We start from the raw sequence: 18551 nt of genomic DNA, 5'->3' as shown, positions 1-18551 counted from the left end.
GGGAGGAGAGAAGAAAAGAAAAAATCATTGAACGGGTTAATTTTGAGTCATACCAGGCTCCGAGAAGTAGAAAAATGAGAAAAAAAATTCCTCCGCCGCGGCGACACAGAGAAAGAAAACTTTGACTTCTAATTCGTTTTTATATTGCGTCTTAGATAAAATAAACAATTACATCGAGCAATGTTGTTTTTTTTAAAGCGTTGAAAACCACTAAAATTTAGATGTATAAGCGTTTTAAGAAATTTTACCATCTTTTCAGCTCATCGATAGATCCCCTCTGACTTCAGCGGAAGGATATGTGTTTTTGTTCCTTCACCCTCAGTGACTTCAGTGACTGCTCAGCGTAGAGAGGTGGGAGACTTTTTCGATGCCGTGTGTGACTACAAGAAGTTAAATTGCGTATTTTAAACCGGGTTTTAACGTCACTGCTCGGAGAACACATGTAAAAAAATACTGACATGTTTTAATGTGGTGCTACAGGTAGTTTATTCCCCTCTTAATTGCGCGCGAGGCATTTCCAGCGAGACTTTTTGAGAACTAACCGTCCCGGGAGACAGCTCAACTTCGGGCTGACGACCTTATGTGGATTTTACAGAAAATATGGAGCAGATCCCCGGTTTCTCCTCGGGCAAACCACTAGTGCTTTTCTTCTGCTTCATTCACCTTTCTCTGGGTAAGTTGTTGATTTTCATAAAGCTGTGTTGTCATGTTGTAATAACTCATAACTTGTCACGTTTTGTTGCCTCTACATCAGCGGGACACGGGGCAGACATAGCATCTCATCTCGTTATTACACACACTGCTTGTGTCTGACTAGCTAGCAAGGTGACTTACGTGGAAAAAGACACTTCTAAAAAACGAAACCTGTTCCCGAAAGTAACTTTAGGTGGAAGGCTAGCTTATAGCAACCATTTAACCGTAATTTGTGGTTATTGTGGCGTTTGGAAAGGCACCGGAATGTCCCAAAACATAACGTTAGCTAACGTAACGTCACTTAGATATTACTCTCACATCCTCTTAGGTGAGAGTGTGTCACTGTAGTCACCTTTACTGACGTCATTCCGCTGTATTTTTCTATGATATCACAATTTTTAATATTTTTCTTGAATCATTTCACACACTTTGAAGTGCTAGATTAGGTTGCACATCTCTAGAAGTCCACTAAAACGGAAGCTAACGTCGCCCCATGTCTCATTTAAATAGTTTAGGTCTGGTTAATATGAATACTATGGCTTACTACTACTGACTGTGAAGTCTGAGCTGAGTCACACCGCTGCCCAGATGTTGAACAGCAAGAGAGGGAATTCAAAATGGACACTTGACTTAGACTGCCCTGCTGAATGAAGTGATGAAGGAGAGGATAAAATGTGACCTTTCAGGCATTTATCCACCAGTATTAGATATATATATAGTTATGGTTATGTTTCATGTGGAAGCCAATTTATTTTTCTGTTTGCAAGACCCCTCCTATGTATTATATATCCATCACTGCAAGTTACAAGTGTTAAACCATCCTGCAGTTGATTGTCAAGCAAGAGCACACTCTGTAAAAGCTCTAAAATGTGAACTAGAAAAGTAAAAGTGCAAAAATGTAGATATTTTAAAACGTAACCTAGATGTTAATGACAAATGATCTTCATCACTCAAATCAGGCCCGTGCATGGTGTATTTGCGAAAGAATTGCCAGCAGTGTTTGTGTATTTAACACAACAGAAACAGGGATAACTTGTTTCCTTTCTAGTGAAGTCTTCAATTAAGCACTAATTAGTGTTCACTAATTGACATCCAGTAGCAGGTCCTCAAACACTTAGGTGTTGGGCAAGCTCACAGTGGATTAGGGATTACTCAGTTGAATAAAATTCTCATTTGCATTAAAAATTGTAAAAATCAAATAAGCTAAAAGTGAGAAAAGCACGTCTTAAAAACTTCTCCATAATTTATTGTATGAATATTTGTCTGACAATATGGTAAAGCTGTCCTGCAAATACGAAGGAGCATGGACCCTGTTTGATAACTCTGATTAAGATAATAGCTAAATGCTTAATTTCCTGAGGATCAGTAGATAATGTTGGAAACTTCGTTCGTGTGTGCCTTACTTAATTGACACCTTTTCATAAGAATTCATGCTTCTCATATATACCATCATTTTATATGACATAGTAGTGCTTTTTCTACCTAAATGTCTTTATTTGCTCTGAGAAATGTGCAATAAGACGCAGCCTGTAGCCTTTTTAGCCTTCACATTAGGATGAAACTGATTTCATCTCACATGCTTTTTTTACTTTGCCTAATAGCTCAGAGATGATACATGCAGCCTTGCTATTCTTTCTCACGTTTTGTGCGGACTATAGGTGACTTGTGAACAGAGAAGTTACACAAAGGAAGAAAAGACAATGTGAAAGTGCTGCAGGCAGTGCAAGGAGAGGCAGTGGAATGTTGTTGGTGTTTGACATTCCTCCCTCCCTATCTGTTCAGCCTCTCACTGGCGCGCATGTGCGCACACACACACACACACACACACACACACACACTTTGTGCACCACGATTTTCTTTTTCTTCTTCTATCCATCCTCACCTATCCTTTTTCCTGCTAAAGCTGAACATCCAAATAGATGGGACACTGTGCTGTAATGTATATACTACACGTGATCAAAGCTTGCGATACGTGCAAGGCACAAGTGGTTTTCCATGACAGGATGGCATGTAAGAAGGTGTTGTTTACCTTAATGATATAAAGGAAGCTCGAGGTTTACCCCCACTGCAATAAGTGCCGGTAGCCTGCAGATTTTTATTTAACCAGCTCACTGTGGGTTTTTTTTAGTTTTGCCATCTCTTGTTTGCAACATTCGAAAATGATTTTCCAAGAAAACCACATAAAACTGTCTGTATCTTGCTGTGTAGACCAATTTTTAGTAAATACTATAGGGGATTTTACCACCCTCTGTGACAAATACAACTGCACTTCCTCTAGCTTCTTCACAATAAAAGCCTCCAGATTTATGTCAGTTAATGTGGAGCAGCAGGTCTGCATTAGCAGTATAATAACCCGCCAATTACGGCTCCAGCATGGCACATGAGAGCGGATCACAAAAGAGCTGCAAACTGCTCAACATAAAACATTGAAAATGCTTTGTGTCTTCTCACCAGCCTGATCACACGTGTCAAGCCAATCAATTTATTGCATCACATCTCAGTTGGAGAGGAACAGTTTGACCTTACTCCTAATATTGCGGGCCACAACAATGAGCCCCTGCTGTGAAGTGGTGCACTGGAAATGCTTATTATGATCTCAACTTTGCACGCAACAGCAGCAGTTAGAACATGTTACTTGTGAGACAGTGGAAATGGGGCTTTTATTATCTTAAGTAGATGATAATGTTTGTATTTTGTTTTTGCTCAGTGTTACTAGGCTCTGACTGCAAAAGGTGATATGCGTCACATTATTAAAATGCCTGTAACAGCATACCAGAGGGTGCATGACGTTCCTGTGCTGTGTTTGCTTTGCTAATTGAGCTGAAAACATTGCTAAAGACATCCAAAAAAAAGAATACATGTTTATTTGCTGTTTGATCTTAATTTCAAGGCCTGTGAATAAGAATAAAGGCCTCTGTGACGATGTGCAGGAACATGGTTAATTGGTTAATAATACTGTGCTACATGCCAGTGTTGTAGTTGAATGTTAATCTGATTCTCAAGGAAGCGTAGGTGCCATCTTTGTGGCACACGACATAGTGTTGCCCGTATGGTGTGGGTATGTGGATGGTTGCATATATTTGCCCAGTGCAAACAGCGGACAGCTGACATGCGTGTGCGTATCTATTTGCGTGTGTGTATGTATTGCATTGTGGATACAAACTGACAAAGGCCAGCAATTGTGCCGCCCATGTTTTACTTGCATCTGACCCAAGCTGGAGTCTGGTGTGAAATGTGATTTATCTGTGCCATGCTTCGCCCTGCGCTCTGAAGACAAAGATATTTATTGATCTGCCCACAACACTGCATTATTTACTGACCACCAGCTCTACCCACTGCCTTGTGGCTAATGTGACTTAAGACATCTTCTCTCTGACACCCTCCAAGCTTTCCCTTTGATTTCTCGCTTATCTCTTCTCATCAGCTCCTTGCAGTCTCAGTAAGATGCATTTGCCATAGCTTCTGTGTGCTCATGTTTGAGGTTATATTCAGTTCAACCCTCTCCACCCTTTTGATTAGTAGTGTAGTTAAAAAACCAGGCTCCACATGTGTTTCGGTCCTGTACTTGTTGGTTGTTGTGGGAGAGAGTGGTAAATAATATCTAAAGCTGGATGATTCAGTGAGTGAACGTCTGTGGTTCTGTGCTGCAGATGCATGTCTGTATTTCTATGCACACATTCATGCACGTCCTGTGTCTGTAGCCATGGTGGCTTAAAATAGACGTTAACTTATAGATCTACTTTGATTAAAGTCTTGAAGTTTACATGCATAGCAGAAGAGGTGGAAGCCATAGCCATGAGCCTGTTACCATTTTGATTCACAGTGCTAATACGGCGCCAACGCCTGCTTGACCAGTTTGCTCTTAGTGACTTTGATCCTCAAGCATTAAATAAATACCAGTCAAAATGCGAATGAAGCTAGGTGCATGCCCTGCGTGAACCGCATGCTCGGTTACTATAGGAGGTGGTGTTTGTGGCTGTGAAGGTCGAGGGGATTACAGAACGTTGTGTCTGCACTGTTGAACAGGTTAGCAAATTAACAGGGAATTACTGCGGCCTGCATTCCTTGGCCAACACAGGCTTGTAATCCTGGAGACAGGCAGGCAGGGCGCATAGAGTAATGAACCACGCAGGGCACATCAGGTAGGAGAAGGAGGGAAAACTACTTTGTAATTGGTGGCAGTGTTAGTTTAGTGATGCGTAACAACCATGTGTAATTTGTGTCATATAATCAATCTCATTTCAGTGGTTGGTTGTGGATATGAATTATCTAGACTCATGTACAAAAAAACAGTTTTGGTCTTTATAGATAATTCCCCCCATCATGGCAACTGTATGTGGAGTTTTATGTTACTTACAATTTGTTATTTAAGAAAGTCTTCTCAGTCAGATCCACCCTTTGCTCCTCCACATTGCTAGCCTCTCTGAAATGCCAAACTCGAGGCTTCAAAACAGGAGTCAACAATCCCATGGGTGACGTCACAATAGCTACATTCATTAATTTGCAGTCTGTTTGTCACTGGTGTTACATGGTGTTGGGGCATACACCCTTGCCACTACCACCACTGCCCTTTCCAAAACTTTGTCAGACGATGGAAGCTACAATTATAAATTGAATGTGCCAGCTCTGTACAGCCGTGGCAGAGGCACTGCACAGAGAAACAGGAGTCAGATTTTAATTATCACATTAGAAGAATAAGGACAGTTGACAGATAAGACCATGGCAGAGGATTTGGTGTCAAAGCGTAAAGCAAAAGCTTATATAGCAAAATTTCGGATTTAAACCCAATGCTAATGTGACTAATTTATAATAAAAGCCAACTTGGGTTTTGCAACTTTAATGCTCTAAATGTGAAGCTACAGCAGCAGGAAATGTTCAGATTGCATTAGCAGAAACTTATTCAGTGCTCTAGAGATATTAAGTGTCATCAACGAATATGTTTTCTTGTAAAATGTCCAGGGTAATTGGTGACACCGATGTTGTCACAAGTTTATTAATTGATGGGAAGATTTCCCCCTGTGGCATCTCTATATTTGTGATTCATTTCTGATAATGAAATGAATGCTATAAAATACAATTAATCTGTCACAGCATGAGCTCTGAAATACACTCTGAGAAAAACATTTGAATCAATGGGATGAAAGGGAGTTTGACTTTGTGTCATTTGTTTCTAAATTCATAATATCAAAACATATTAATATTGAGATAATGCTGTAATAACTTCAAATTTTGTCCATGCTCACACCACTGTTATTTAGTAGAGTAAGTTCCAGGCCTATGTCAGCTCATGTCTGAGTAGCCAGTGGTGAGCAGTTAAAATATTCTGTTGTATATAAATATAATTTTGTCCAGTAGTTCAAGTAATTGGTCTTGCTGAAAAGCATGTTATAGTTAGAAAACTATGTGAATGAAACATGTCTGAACAATACCCCTGATTTTTTATTTTTTTAATCATAATAAAAACAGTTTTAAATCAGAAAAAAAAAATTAGGATATGAATGAGCAAGGGAAAGTCCCTACATTTGCCTTGTTTGGTCTGCTCCCCTGTTTCTGTCTGTCTCTCTCTTTCTCCCTCCAACACACACACACACACACACACACACACACACACACACACACACACACACACACACCGCCAGCAGGCCAGCAGGCCAGCACAGTTTTAGATGAGACTCTCCCAACTTTTCCAAGCGATTACAACAGCAAGGCGACCGTCTCATTTGGAAGGTTGGGAGGGTAATTACTGGGGCTGTCCCAGTCGAGATTTTTCGTCCTCCATCTTAATGTCACTTTCATCAACTAAAACTACTGGCAGCTTTATCTTTTATGCAAGTCCGTGAAGGAATAAGTTTCAGTGTTTTAACATCAGTGCATTGGGGTTAAATTAAGTAAAGGATCAGAAAGGGATCAAGTTTAACAATGCAGATTCTGTTGCATTTAAAAATGTCTTGATCCGCCCTGATAAAGATCCAGGAGATGAACCCGAGACATCCCGAGTAATCACACACTTATGCTGTTACTGCTGGCACTGATTTGTTTCTTACAGTATGTCACCACCCTCTAAACTGTGGCTGACCTGGGAGACTAAAACCTTAAAGCCCCTGCATGGTACGTCTGCTTGGTTCCTTCTGCTGTTTGTGTGGGCCAGTAAAGCTTCCCTCAGGGTAATAGTGTTTAGTTTGAGCCTCATCTCCCTCCTTCCATGCTGAGCTAAGGGTATTTTATTGCAAGTTACCATGACGACCGTTTGGCCTGCTGGATATAGAGGCTTGTACAGCAATTCCAGGAAATGGGGTTACTTCCTCACTCAGCGCGAACAACTTCCTGCCCTGTGCTGTATGGATGTGTGCCAGGGCTCAGGGACACCCATTCGTGTGTAGTCTTTGTCTGTAGGTTCGTAATTACTTCCCCATTTCAATCCTCAGCTATTAGCTCCAAAACCCATCTATCTTTCTCCCTCCCTCACCCCCTCCTCTTTCTACCTCCTTGACAGTCTTTTTTTTCTTCTCATGACATGGCTGGATCCCTTGAGGGACCCGCTGTGGTGTCGGTGACAAAGCAGTGGCGAGTGCTGAGGGAGGAACCAGCGTAATGCCAGCTGAGCACAACAACCCGACTCTCCCTCTCCCCTTTTTTCCCCTGTCTAGATCTTTAAAGGCACTGATTTTTGCCTTCTCTTTATGCAAGCTAACAGCACAGTGTTTTCAGTTTTTACAGATTCTCACAGAAAAGCGTCCAGTTAAAAAGAGTAGAACGGTTGAAACCTATTTTTACCTCGAATTTATGTCACCATGCATCCAAAAGTAGTTGTGGTTGCTGCTGTTGACCGCAGTTTACAAAAACCAACGTCCTCTGGCAGTTAGGACAGCTCAGTAAATGCTTCTATTAATACAAAGTGAAAAGTTAAATGCAGAGAAAAACAAAGGAGCTGCTGATTATGCATGAATGAAAAAATAATAAAACCAGACTTGGAGTCTGCAGCCATGCAAGTGACTCTGTGAGGCTGTGCTGAGGCACAGCATTGAGCTAAATGCCAATGTCAGTATGATAACATGATCACAGTAATAATGATCGGTTAGCATGTTGAAAGTATGTTTATCATCTTGGTTGAGTGTGCTGGCATGCTAACATTAGCTAACTAGCATTACACTGGAAGTATTAAGGGTGATGGGAATTTCACTAGTTAGCAGGTAGGCTATTTTGTCATGAACACATTGGACAAACAGAAATTTTGACCTGATGATGGTGCTAGTTGGAAGGTCAGCAGATCGATGTTTCCTCTTCGGATCAAGAGTGTTTGACTGTTGGCAGTCAGCTTTAAAACTTGAGACAGACATAATTAGTGTCATTCACATTTACTTTGATGACTCTGATGCAAGCCAGCTGTGACGCCAACGACATTGTTTTCTCAGTACTTATGAAAACTAGAAAGCGTCTTGCAGTGTTGAACCCTGGGGCTGGGTAAGGTTATGTCAGGTGAACATTAACTGACTGATTGATTTAATGATACAGGGCCAAGTTTTTTATTGTCCAAAACTTGTGCTAACATCTGTGACTCATAACATTGCAAATTAGGGTACCGTTCACTTTTAAATTTGGTACCAGTACCCAGCGGTACCTTTTCTTGTAATAAGAAAAAAAATGTGATTTATGAACAAGCTGCAGGGTGATGTAGTAGAATAAAATGCAATTCTGCTCCTCTGCTCTTTTCTAATCACACATTCTTTGTCTATCTGTATACTCATTTGTATGTTTATGTGTGTGTCTACTCATCTAGCAGTGACACTAGGCTATCACTAAAATAATATAGAGAAGAAAATAGGCCAGAGATCGAAACTATCGTGGCAGATCAACCAGCGATTTGGCTCACTGGGAAGCCAACAGCACACCCGGTCTCCCGGCTTTGGGGCGCTTCTGCCTCCTGTCTTAAGTTGAACCCAGCAGCTCTGCAGAGCTTCGTTTCTTGCATCCGAGCTCCGTGGCTGCCTTCCAGGCTTTGGGGTGCTTCGTGGCACTTGCGCCTCTTGTCTGAATTTGGCGTTCTGACCCAGATACGCTTTCAGTACTTGGTAGTACTGATGCATTTGGTTGGGACTAGTTTGGTACGCTGCCCTAGTGCCAAAAATAACTGCTGTTCTCATGGCATTTTGATTTTGCTTAAGAGGGCTACCAGTGTCATTGAATAAAGGAGCCTCTTCTTTTATTTATACAGCCTTATACAAATCACAATGTCCCTCAGTGGGCTCAACAGTATATGACATCCCTCTGTCTTTGGACCCTTACAGCGGATAAGGAAAAACTCCCCCAAAAACCCCTTTACCGGTAAAAAAAAAAAAGCCTGCGTAGCCTGTGGTGGTGCTGTTGTCAGTCAGTGTGGTGGTAAAGAGTAGGCTGACATACAACAATAGCTCCCACCTGAAATCACACTGGGGACTTGGTTTCATACTTTCTGCTTTGTTCAACTCAAAAATGTACATAAAAACAGGTGGATGGAAACATACCTATTACTACAGCTTGGATGAAGTTGCTGATTTTCCATGCAGCACCACAGTGAATAGTTTGCCTTTACCACATCTACATACCAAAACCCTCAGCAGATCAAAAGGTTCTCCTTCCTTTTGTTAACATTTTAGTATTCATCGTATACATTTTTGTGTCTTTTGTTCTTTGTCTCAGAGGTACTTTGTAGCTATGTTTGAAAAGTGCTGTACAAATAAAGTAACTCGTGTTATATTGAGGTCATTGAGGAAAGTTGAGAAAAGCGCTTTGACATCTGTGTATTGACTCTGCTTTCACACTGGCATCTTTACAGATACAGCTTCCATCAGCAGGGATCACACACAGCTCTCCTCCCAGTCCCACCAGACTGCAGACATTGTAAATCTCCTGCTTTTGTTCTCAAACTCCTCTTTCCCCATCACCTTTACACACACCCAAAACACACAAACACAACACGCACACAAAGCTGGAAGATGCAGTCGTAGTGAGTGAAAAAAGAATAAGGATTTTTCATCAGGAAGGGTCCAAAAAATAGTCAGGTCGTCAGGTAACTGTGTGTTTTCTCTCAACTTACACCATCTGCCTGTAGTTTCACTGTTGACTTTGTCGATTGGGTCTTATCAAGGCTCTCATTCCTGGGAAATTTTCCTGTCCATGGTTCATTGATAGTGAAGTGTGAGAACAGCAAGGTAAAGAGGATACAGTGCTGGTGGTGATATGAGTCTGGATCACAATTCACTGCTCAGTCATTTGAATGTGTGTGAACGTTTTGTTTGTTTTACTTCAGAGAGACGGATTGCTGAAACCTTTTCGTAACTCTCAGTCTGGGAATTTCTGACTTGTGCATCACGGGGTTATTGGTGTGTGTGTGTGTGTGTGTGTTAAAATGGTGTAATAGCAGGCAGGCCGTCCCAAATCTGGTAAGATCATTGCATCTGGCATGACGACAGTGTGCATGGGAAGCTCGTCAAACCATTCGGGGGATGAGAGTAGCTTTTTCCGGTCTGTGCTGTCTTGCTTCCCTTCTTTCACTCCCTCTGCCTTATGCATCGGTCTTCTCAGTCCTCCCTCCTCCCACTCAGCTTTACTCTTTTTTTTTTATTATTATTTTTTTGTTGATTTTGCAGTTTCTTGCTGTCTTTCTAGAGGACTGGTATCCTACTATACCCTATGGTGCGTTGCCCAGATTTACTTTACAGTAATACAACTTCCTTTTAATGGATAATTTAAAAACAGATTAAACATGATTTTGCATTAAATTTAGACTTAAATGTGATCAAAACCAAAAGTGAAAGTTCCACTGTGTCAGAAGTTTAACCACATATGTGTTGATTTTCTGCTGTTTGCGTTCTGTTATTATGTGTGCATGATTTTTGTGTGTTGCTTCGCAGCTCGTGTGCAAACTGTGTGTCCTCTCAGTTAAAAAATAGTCCTAAAATAGCACAGTGTTTCTGTGGTCTCTTGTACTGCAGCAGTAGTCTGATATCAGTCATTTTATTACAGTGGTCTGTGCAGCAGTGCACATAGAGGCATGCGTATGTGTGCGTGCCTGTTGGATTATGAATTTCACAGTGGTTTGTGTATGGTATCCCCATGTCTAATGAACTATGTCTGTCTGCCTGGCTCTGAGGCAATATTCTGCCCTCGCTCTCCTACTTGACCACTTCAGAGACTGTACGCTGAACGTTCAGCACTTGAAAACAAACTATGTTTAACTATAACCACTGCAGAATTATATCAAGTTGGGTCAATAATAGTTAGCACCTTCACAAAGACTCCTCAACTGGAGTGACTCTGTGATTAATCTAGGCACAGGAAGTAACACCATTGCTCACTTCCTGTAATGCAATGACTGTTTTGTGAAGACATTGTTGAAGTTTCTTTGAAATCAGCTGACCTACCCTCAGTTTTTTACAAAGAGCTCTGTTCTGCAGAGCGAGGATTCATCAAGACTATAAATGAAACAAAATGTTATCACAGTATCATTTGTGCAGCCAATGCTAATGATTAGGAACCGCTGTGCTTAATTATTCACATATGCTTTACACAGGCCGGCTTCATGTGACTATTATATCACATTGAGTCTCTTATCACCACACTTCATGTTGGGTCGGCATGGTGTGCATAAAGACGACTTGAGCATGTGTTTCTGGCGGGCCACACAATAGCTGATGTGTCTGGCTATGAGTGTTTCATTGGCGGGGAGATAGTTGGGCTTTGTTGTCTTCGTCAAGGCTCATTTCTGTCTCCCTGCCCATCCGGCCGCCCTGTGACCACAGGCTTATTCCAGGCTGGCTTTGCATAGTTGGTTAGATAGGTGGCGAGCCTTCTGTATTATCTCTGTAAGGATGAGGGAAGGAGGAGAAACTTGTAGACTATGTGGAGGGCTTCCCTCAGAGGGGTGGGGAGTGTGTGTGGGGAGAATCTTACCACCTCTGACGAACCAGGTTTTTAAGGGGGGAAACCCAAAATGAGTTTTGAGAAGTGCCAGCTAATTCTGCAGTAACGCTACAGCTACCCAGCTTGTGAGTGAGTGTTCTAGGAATTTAAGGAGGGTATTTATTTGATACACATAAATCATTTTTAATTCTAGGCACATGATGTAGGACATCATCACTGTGGTGTCTCTGTATGTGTCTGTGTAGACACAGTAAGACGACATGATATGAACTGCATTCCATTAAGCATTGAAGAGAAATGACTGGATTTAGAAGTAGTCATTTTCACAATATACAAATTGTGGTGCATTTTAATGAGGAAACTGATGTTCTTGAAACTACTGCAGCTTTTTACTGCTAGGGTTCTTTAGTTATACCTACATGTGGTACAGTATGTAAAGACAGCCTATTAAAACCTGGCGTTAATGAATGCTTTAATTAAGAATTCACATGTACTTAAATGGTCACACTTAAAGTATTTCCAGTATTTTAAATGTTTAACAGATGTTTTCCACTCTCTAACTTGTCTCTTGTCTCTTACAGCTCTGCAATGTATGGATGATAAGGCACCTTGTGTTAACAACGCTACATGTCTGACCTTCAGCAATGGCACTGAATACTGCAGGTAAGATTTACTTGCTGGGTCTGTGACCAAACGCACAAGCTTTTCAGTTTTACTCATTCTGTCATCCCAGCACTGTAACAAAAATGTGAACACAGCAATAGAAACCCCTCATAAGGGGATTGTTGGATGTGAAAGCCTGTACAGAAATAGGGTTTTTAGATCAACCCCAGCCTGTCCACGAGACCATGAGGTTTTGCTCAGGCACGGAAGAGGGAATAAAAGACTGCTCTGTCTGACAAAGTACACCAGTACTGGGAACAATACCAATACACACATTTCCACCTCCAAGATGTTATTTAGGACATTTTGGGGGTTTTGTTACTTGCTCTCTTGTTGCTACAGAATTGATAGCTCGAGTGGTTGCCAACACATTTTACTGCCCACTGATTTGTTGTTGCTGGGGGATGTCGAGACGATGACGAGACGTTTTTATGACATGAGAAAGTAACCTATTCAGTGAAATTGATGAGAAAAACAATTTGAAACTTGGTTGATTGAATCAAAACAACAAGAAGACTAATCATTGCTACTGCACGTGTTAGTGTAACCTTTCTTTCCCTGGCACATGCTAGTTGTTGTGGAAACTTGAAATAACCTGCAAGTAAGTCTCTTCTACTACCAGTGGTGCAATCAGATCATTAAGGGAAAAGTGCTGTAGTGTAAAGGAGAGCATTGGCCTGTTTGATCTATGCCTTCCACGTTCTGACAGCTTAGCCTAGTTTGTAATTAAGACTGAGCTATCTTTATAATTGCATTGCCACTCCCGAGCCAAATTCCCAAAGAAAACACCATAGCTGGTTCATGAACCTGCTCATATTTCATCAAATGTGATGTGAATCACACTGCGTGTCTGTTCCCAGCGCTTTTGGAATTTCAACACTCTGCTACTTTTGTAAAAAGGGAAGGGAAAGTAGCATTCCTTAATCAGTGTTCGACATTCCCTCAGTCTAATTGAAGGTCAAACAGACATTGTTCTGCAGGTGCAAAGGGGCTCATTGTCTGTGTGTAATATGTGCCTGTGTGTGTGAGAGTCAGTCAGACTCTTCATGATGACAAGAAACGAGCAATATTCTTATATTCTGTTATTCAGAGTCAACTTTGTTATATCTCTATAGACGGGAACTTAGTCAGCCAGTGAAGTGAGGCCAGGATAAGTGTGATGTGATATTATCTGGCTGCTTCTAGTAAGTTAACAGCCATATTTTGAACTAGTGCGGTGAGGGCGATGACTGTCCGGGTTAATAAAGACGTGATGAAACATAGACTGGGATGACCTTTCAGAGACAGCTCATGATAAGCAGCTTTTAATTTTGGAAAACTTTCTCAGGTAGAGCGAATGTGATTGGATTTTTCTGGTATAATGACTTTAAAACAACAGGTCCCGATCATAAATCACACCCAAATTCAGAGCTGTGTTCTTAATATGGGGAGACAGGCATACAGTACCAGTAGAACAGGGCTTTATGCCAATACGTGCTGGCGTATGTCTGTGAAACAACATTCAAATCATTTGCAGCTGTTGAAGCTTTGACCGCATCCTCTAAGGGTTTATTTTTATGTTGTTTTTATTACCTTTGCTACTATTAAATTGCATTTGTAAATTGCAGTTTGTTCTTTTATATTAATAAAAGGTATGCTTTTTCATTTGTTAAGGTCTGCGACTGTCAAATATCTTCTTCGTTTACTCATGTTCTTGCTCAGCCAAACTGTTTGAATTCCTGGAGCCACTATTCCCATGAATTAAATGATGATATTAATGATAAAAGAAAACCAGCAGCGAGGCCTCTTGCCCTGGAGACACACAGAGAGGAGTCTCTCAGTTTAGAAGAGTCAGCTGACAGAGCGCAGGCCTACTGTTAGACAGATTAACTAGTCAGTCAATTCTTTTTGCTGTTCACAAGCAAACATGAACAGCTACACACACATACATGTGCACACAAGTGCACGCACTTGCCCCTGTCTGGCCTGTCTGGTCCCATCTGCAGTGCTGCTAGTCAAAAGGCTCATTGTGTTATTTTCAAATTATGTGTATTAGTCTCCACAGTGTATTAAAGGCAGCTGGCTGTAAGTAAACACTCACTTTGGCCTTTTGGCTCAGACCAGCCTAATTATGTCACATGGATGACACCAGGGTTCAGACTGGGAGTAACTGTATAATTAAACAGACAGTTAATATGACACCCCTGTGGACGACTGACGGGCAGTTGCGTCTTTTTTAAGGCATTCTTTGTATACAATTAGCAAGCCTGTTTTCAATGCTCAGAGTGAAAAGCAAGAGCAAGTGTTATCAAGTTCGTAACTCCTCTCAGTTTATGCTACACCAGGAAGAGCGTGTTCATTCATTAATACAGTATTGCTTTTGTTTGATATTCATAATGAAACGGCTGCACAGTGAAGATGAGGCCCTATTTTGATTGGCAACAGAGTGAACTTCTGTACTCAACTTGCCTCCAGTGCCTCTTCTGCAGAGTTCCCATACATCCTGGAAACTCTGGGAAACAGGACTACTCTAATCATATGCATGTGCCTGTTTCACATCTTTTAATATACTTTTTTTTTTTTTTTTACCTTTTTCTTTACTTAGACTTTTAAACTTTTTTTCATCAAAGACAGAAAAGGGAAAAGAGAAAAGGGAAACTTTTAATGTGCTTGCATGCATGTCAGTCACTGCGTAGACTTTGCAGGACAAAAAACACATTTGAAAATGTGCTGGAAATTCGTGTTTGCATAGACAGCTCAGGTGTCCCATTTTGGACATGAAGAATATTGTGAAAGAGAGTTTAAGCGCATGGGAGAGGTTGACTTGCTGACTATCCGGGCAAGGTGCAGGGAAGCTGTCTAACCGGTGACACTGCAAGCCATTAGCTGTGGGTGTGAGAAGGTGTGTGTTGTGAGTGTGTCTCTGTGTGGATTTGTGCATGTCATGAGTTTGTTTGGTAGGTGTTTGTAACTTACATCATTGCTGAAGGGATGCATAAATACTTTCCAATGAGGTACTGGCGAAGGACACAGACACAGAGGTCTTGTTTGTGGGCCACGGAGGATTCCTGACACTAACACAAAGTCTGACTCAGTGACTTAATACCTGAATAGTCCAAACAAGATCGAGGCTACACACATTATGTTGTCCAAACCCTATTTTTTCTCCGGAACAAGTTCTCTTTGTCTGCTGGTTGGCCATGGTGCAAACTGATTAACTCTCCCTCCCTTTCTATGCCTATTTTTTTCTTCACTCTCTTTCTCTTGCAGTCACTGTCATGCCTTTTTATTCATTAAAAAAAGAAGCAGCTTTTTTTAAGAGTGAGGGGAGAGTTACTGTGTTGTGTAGACCTGCTGCCTTTTTGATCTGACAGGTAGAATTTGCCTGCAGGGCAGACAGAGGAAGAGAAAGGGCCAAAAGAAAAGAGGATGTCTTTTTTCAGGTAATTTGAGGAGGAATACCTCGGAGCACAACTTCTTACTAATGATGAGAAAGCAGCAAAACGGGGGGGGGGGGAGACGAGGGGGAAGCAGAGCAGAGAGAGGAGTGTAATTTCCCTCTTGCTACGCCTCCTTCATCAAACTGTCACTCATCCATCCATGCCCCTGTCCCTCCCTTTGCTTCAGGGATTTAGATGCCTCTGGACAAAACTCACCAGGCCCGTTAATCCTTCTCCCACAATGCTATGATTACTGAAATCTTCACCCTTTTTTCTTTATTATAGCCATACCTGCTCCATCTCTCATTCACATCTGCATATTTGTAGAGCTTTGTTGAGGATCTTTTGCTGTGGCTGTTACTGGCTATCGTTCTCAGTCACTGTGTGTCACCTTGTTACCTCACAGAAAGCTCTGGTGTAATTTCACATCTGCGTCTCCTCTCAGTCTCATGTCTTATGGGTTAAAAGGAGTTACCATAGTTAATGGAGGGAAAGGGACACAGACAAAGAAAGATGGGAGTAAATGGTTGAGACGCTCACCACTCCCCTCTGCTCCACACCTCCACAACAGATGCAACGCCCACTCTCTCAGGCTTACACACACACTCAGACAGATTTTAAGTGGGCTAGGCATATGATCCACACTAAAGTCAACAAACACTATAGTAGGAGATTGGAAACCCACGGCAGTGATTTCCCGCTCTTACTCTCCAAAGACTTATCTCCTCCCCACAGCCCAGCCAGCAGCACTGTAGATGTGGTTTACACTGGAACCACAATGATAAGAGTTTCTTTGTGTGTTGTGTATGTGCTGTGTCTGCGTGTTTGTGTCTCAGGGGCACCTTGAGCCTAGGGCAAGTTCACATGCTGGCACAGAGAGGTCTGAAGTTCAGTTAAATGATGTCAGATTCAGTATTTGGATGGAGGACATGTAGTATGCATCTCTGGAGTGTGTTTAAGGCCCGAAATTATGACACAAGTAGATCATGTCATCAGTGGCAACCATGGCTGCAACTTCAGATTATTTTTATGGATTTTTTCATGAACAGCCCAAACCCAAAAGACATTAAACTTACAGTCACATAAAAACAATAGGGCTGTACCCAAATATTCGGATATTCGAATATTCGTTTTGATGGGTAGGTATTCGTTATGAAAATTTGGTATTCGATATTCGTTTTTTATTTACATTTTTTTTTTAATTTTTTTTTTTATTATTTATTTATTTATTTATTTTTTACATATTTTTTGGTGCTAAATGTAGTCTTTTTGTTGTTGGTAAATGTAGGTTATCAATAAAAATCAAAACTTTTAAATTGCATTGTTAAAAATGTGAAAATATAGTATAGCCTACCAACTGAGCTTGTGCGCACGGCACGCTTGAGCGCATCCGTCTGAGGCTGTGGATCAATGCCAAGTTTTACCACTTTATCACTATTCCCTCTAACTTGTAGCTGTTTTTTCGTTATCTTTTGAATTTAATATGAATTATGGAACCGTTTTTGTCAACGTTTGTTTCCCCCGTTTTGTACAATAAATTATTGTTTAAAGTTTCAACAAGTTTCTTTTGGAGTGCGTGACACAAGTGTGTTTTGAAAACGACCGCGGACTGTCACCTGCTCAACGCATCAGTACCTTCGGATGCCATGACAGTAATAGCCAATAATGTCAAAATATCATTTACAGACCGATTTAACAGACGATCACTGCTGCCCGACCCGCAGGTCCATTTGCGGGTCCCGCGGGTTACGGGTCGACCCGCGCATCACTACTCAGCTCAGTCTATAAGGCTGTACACAACAGTAAGGCTATAGACATTATATTCTATTCAGGCCGGCAGAACCAGCAGCGCATCGGCTCTACAGTGCACGGCACTGCTGATTAACCATTTTATTGCAGCACAGAGTGTCTGCCAGCAACCAATTACTTGCAGAGGCTTCCTACAACTTGTTTCAGTGGTTCCGATTTAATCAGAATACAAGTTAAACAGGATGACTAGCCAATGTGAAAATCAAAAGAAAGCATAGAATAATGTACTGAAGGAGACTGTTGTGCAATCACATTTTTTTGTGGTTTGAGAGCAAAGATCCGGTCGCCGCTGTGCAAAACTCCACAATACAAACAGGTCCGAGAAAAACCCGGAGGAGTGCTTTGCAAGGAGTCTTTGAAAGGAGCCAAGCCTGGCGTAAAACCGGAGAGAGCAGGCAGCACGGCCAGAGCAACCCCCCCCCACCCCCACGGTGAACGAATATTCGTTAGAAATTCTGCCGATGGTCCGAATGTTAAAAAATGGTATTCGGGACAGCCCTAAAAAACAAGAAAAGCAGCAATCCTCATATGTGAGCAGCAAATGTGTTGTATTTTTGCTTCATAAATAACTAAAAATATTGATCGACTAACTCCCTACTAAAATCATTGTCATTTTAATTCCTGTCAAATTCCTGTCAATTAACTGGCAAATCCTCTCAGTACTGGTGTTAACATGATTTACCGTCAGCGGTCACCAGACTTTGACCTTCTCTTTAAGGATCACCACGATAAAAGACACGGCCACAAAAACAAACAAACAAAGAGTAAAACACACAAACACACAGATGCACACCAGGCTGCTCGAAGATTTGGTGATTCAGACCGGCTCTTAGAAAGAGGAAGCCTTACAAAAGAGTGGGGAATGTAGCAACCAGACCATAAACCCACATACAGTAAGGTGGCAAGTGGCTGTCTGTCACACATGGATGGTCACACATTGATGGTGACACTGTGGGGTTAAAAGTACCTCAGTTTTGTCTCGAGGTCAGATATTCTCTATACATGCACGGTGAGGTAAAGGCTCTGACCAGTGTGAGTTAGTGCAGCTTCACCCAGTTAATTATGTTA

At 41.5% G+C, this 18551-nt stretch overlaps 1 protein-coding gene across 2 annotated transcripts in view; it reads left to right on the top strand.

Moving 5' to 3' along the window:
* Positions 1–314: 314 nt before the first annotated feature.
* Positions 315–18551, top strand: part of notch2 (notch receptor 2) — a 51374-nt gene continuing 33137 nt past the window's right edge. For both annotated transcript variants that reach the window (XM_050054350.1, XM_050054349.1), the window contains exons 1-2: positions 315–673; positions 12174–12255. In XM_050054350.1, coding sequence (XP_049910307.1) covers positions 601–673; positions 12174–12255 — 155 coding nt within the window. In that variant the 5' untranslated portion in view covers positions 315–600. The remainder of the gene's footprint in view (positions 674–12173; positions 12256–18551) is intronic.

Source organism: Epinephelus moara, chromosome 10, assembly GCF_006386435.1.
Source record: "Epinephelus moara isolate mb chromosome 10, YSFRI_EMoa_1.0, whole genome shotgun sequence".
NCBI classification, from domain to species: Eukaryota; Metazoa; Chordata; class Actinopteri; order Perciformes; family Serranidae; genus Epinephelus; species Epinephelus moara.
This window is presented reverse-complemented; position numbering and strand designations above follow the sequence as displayed.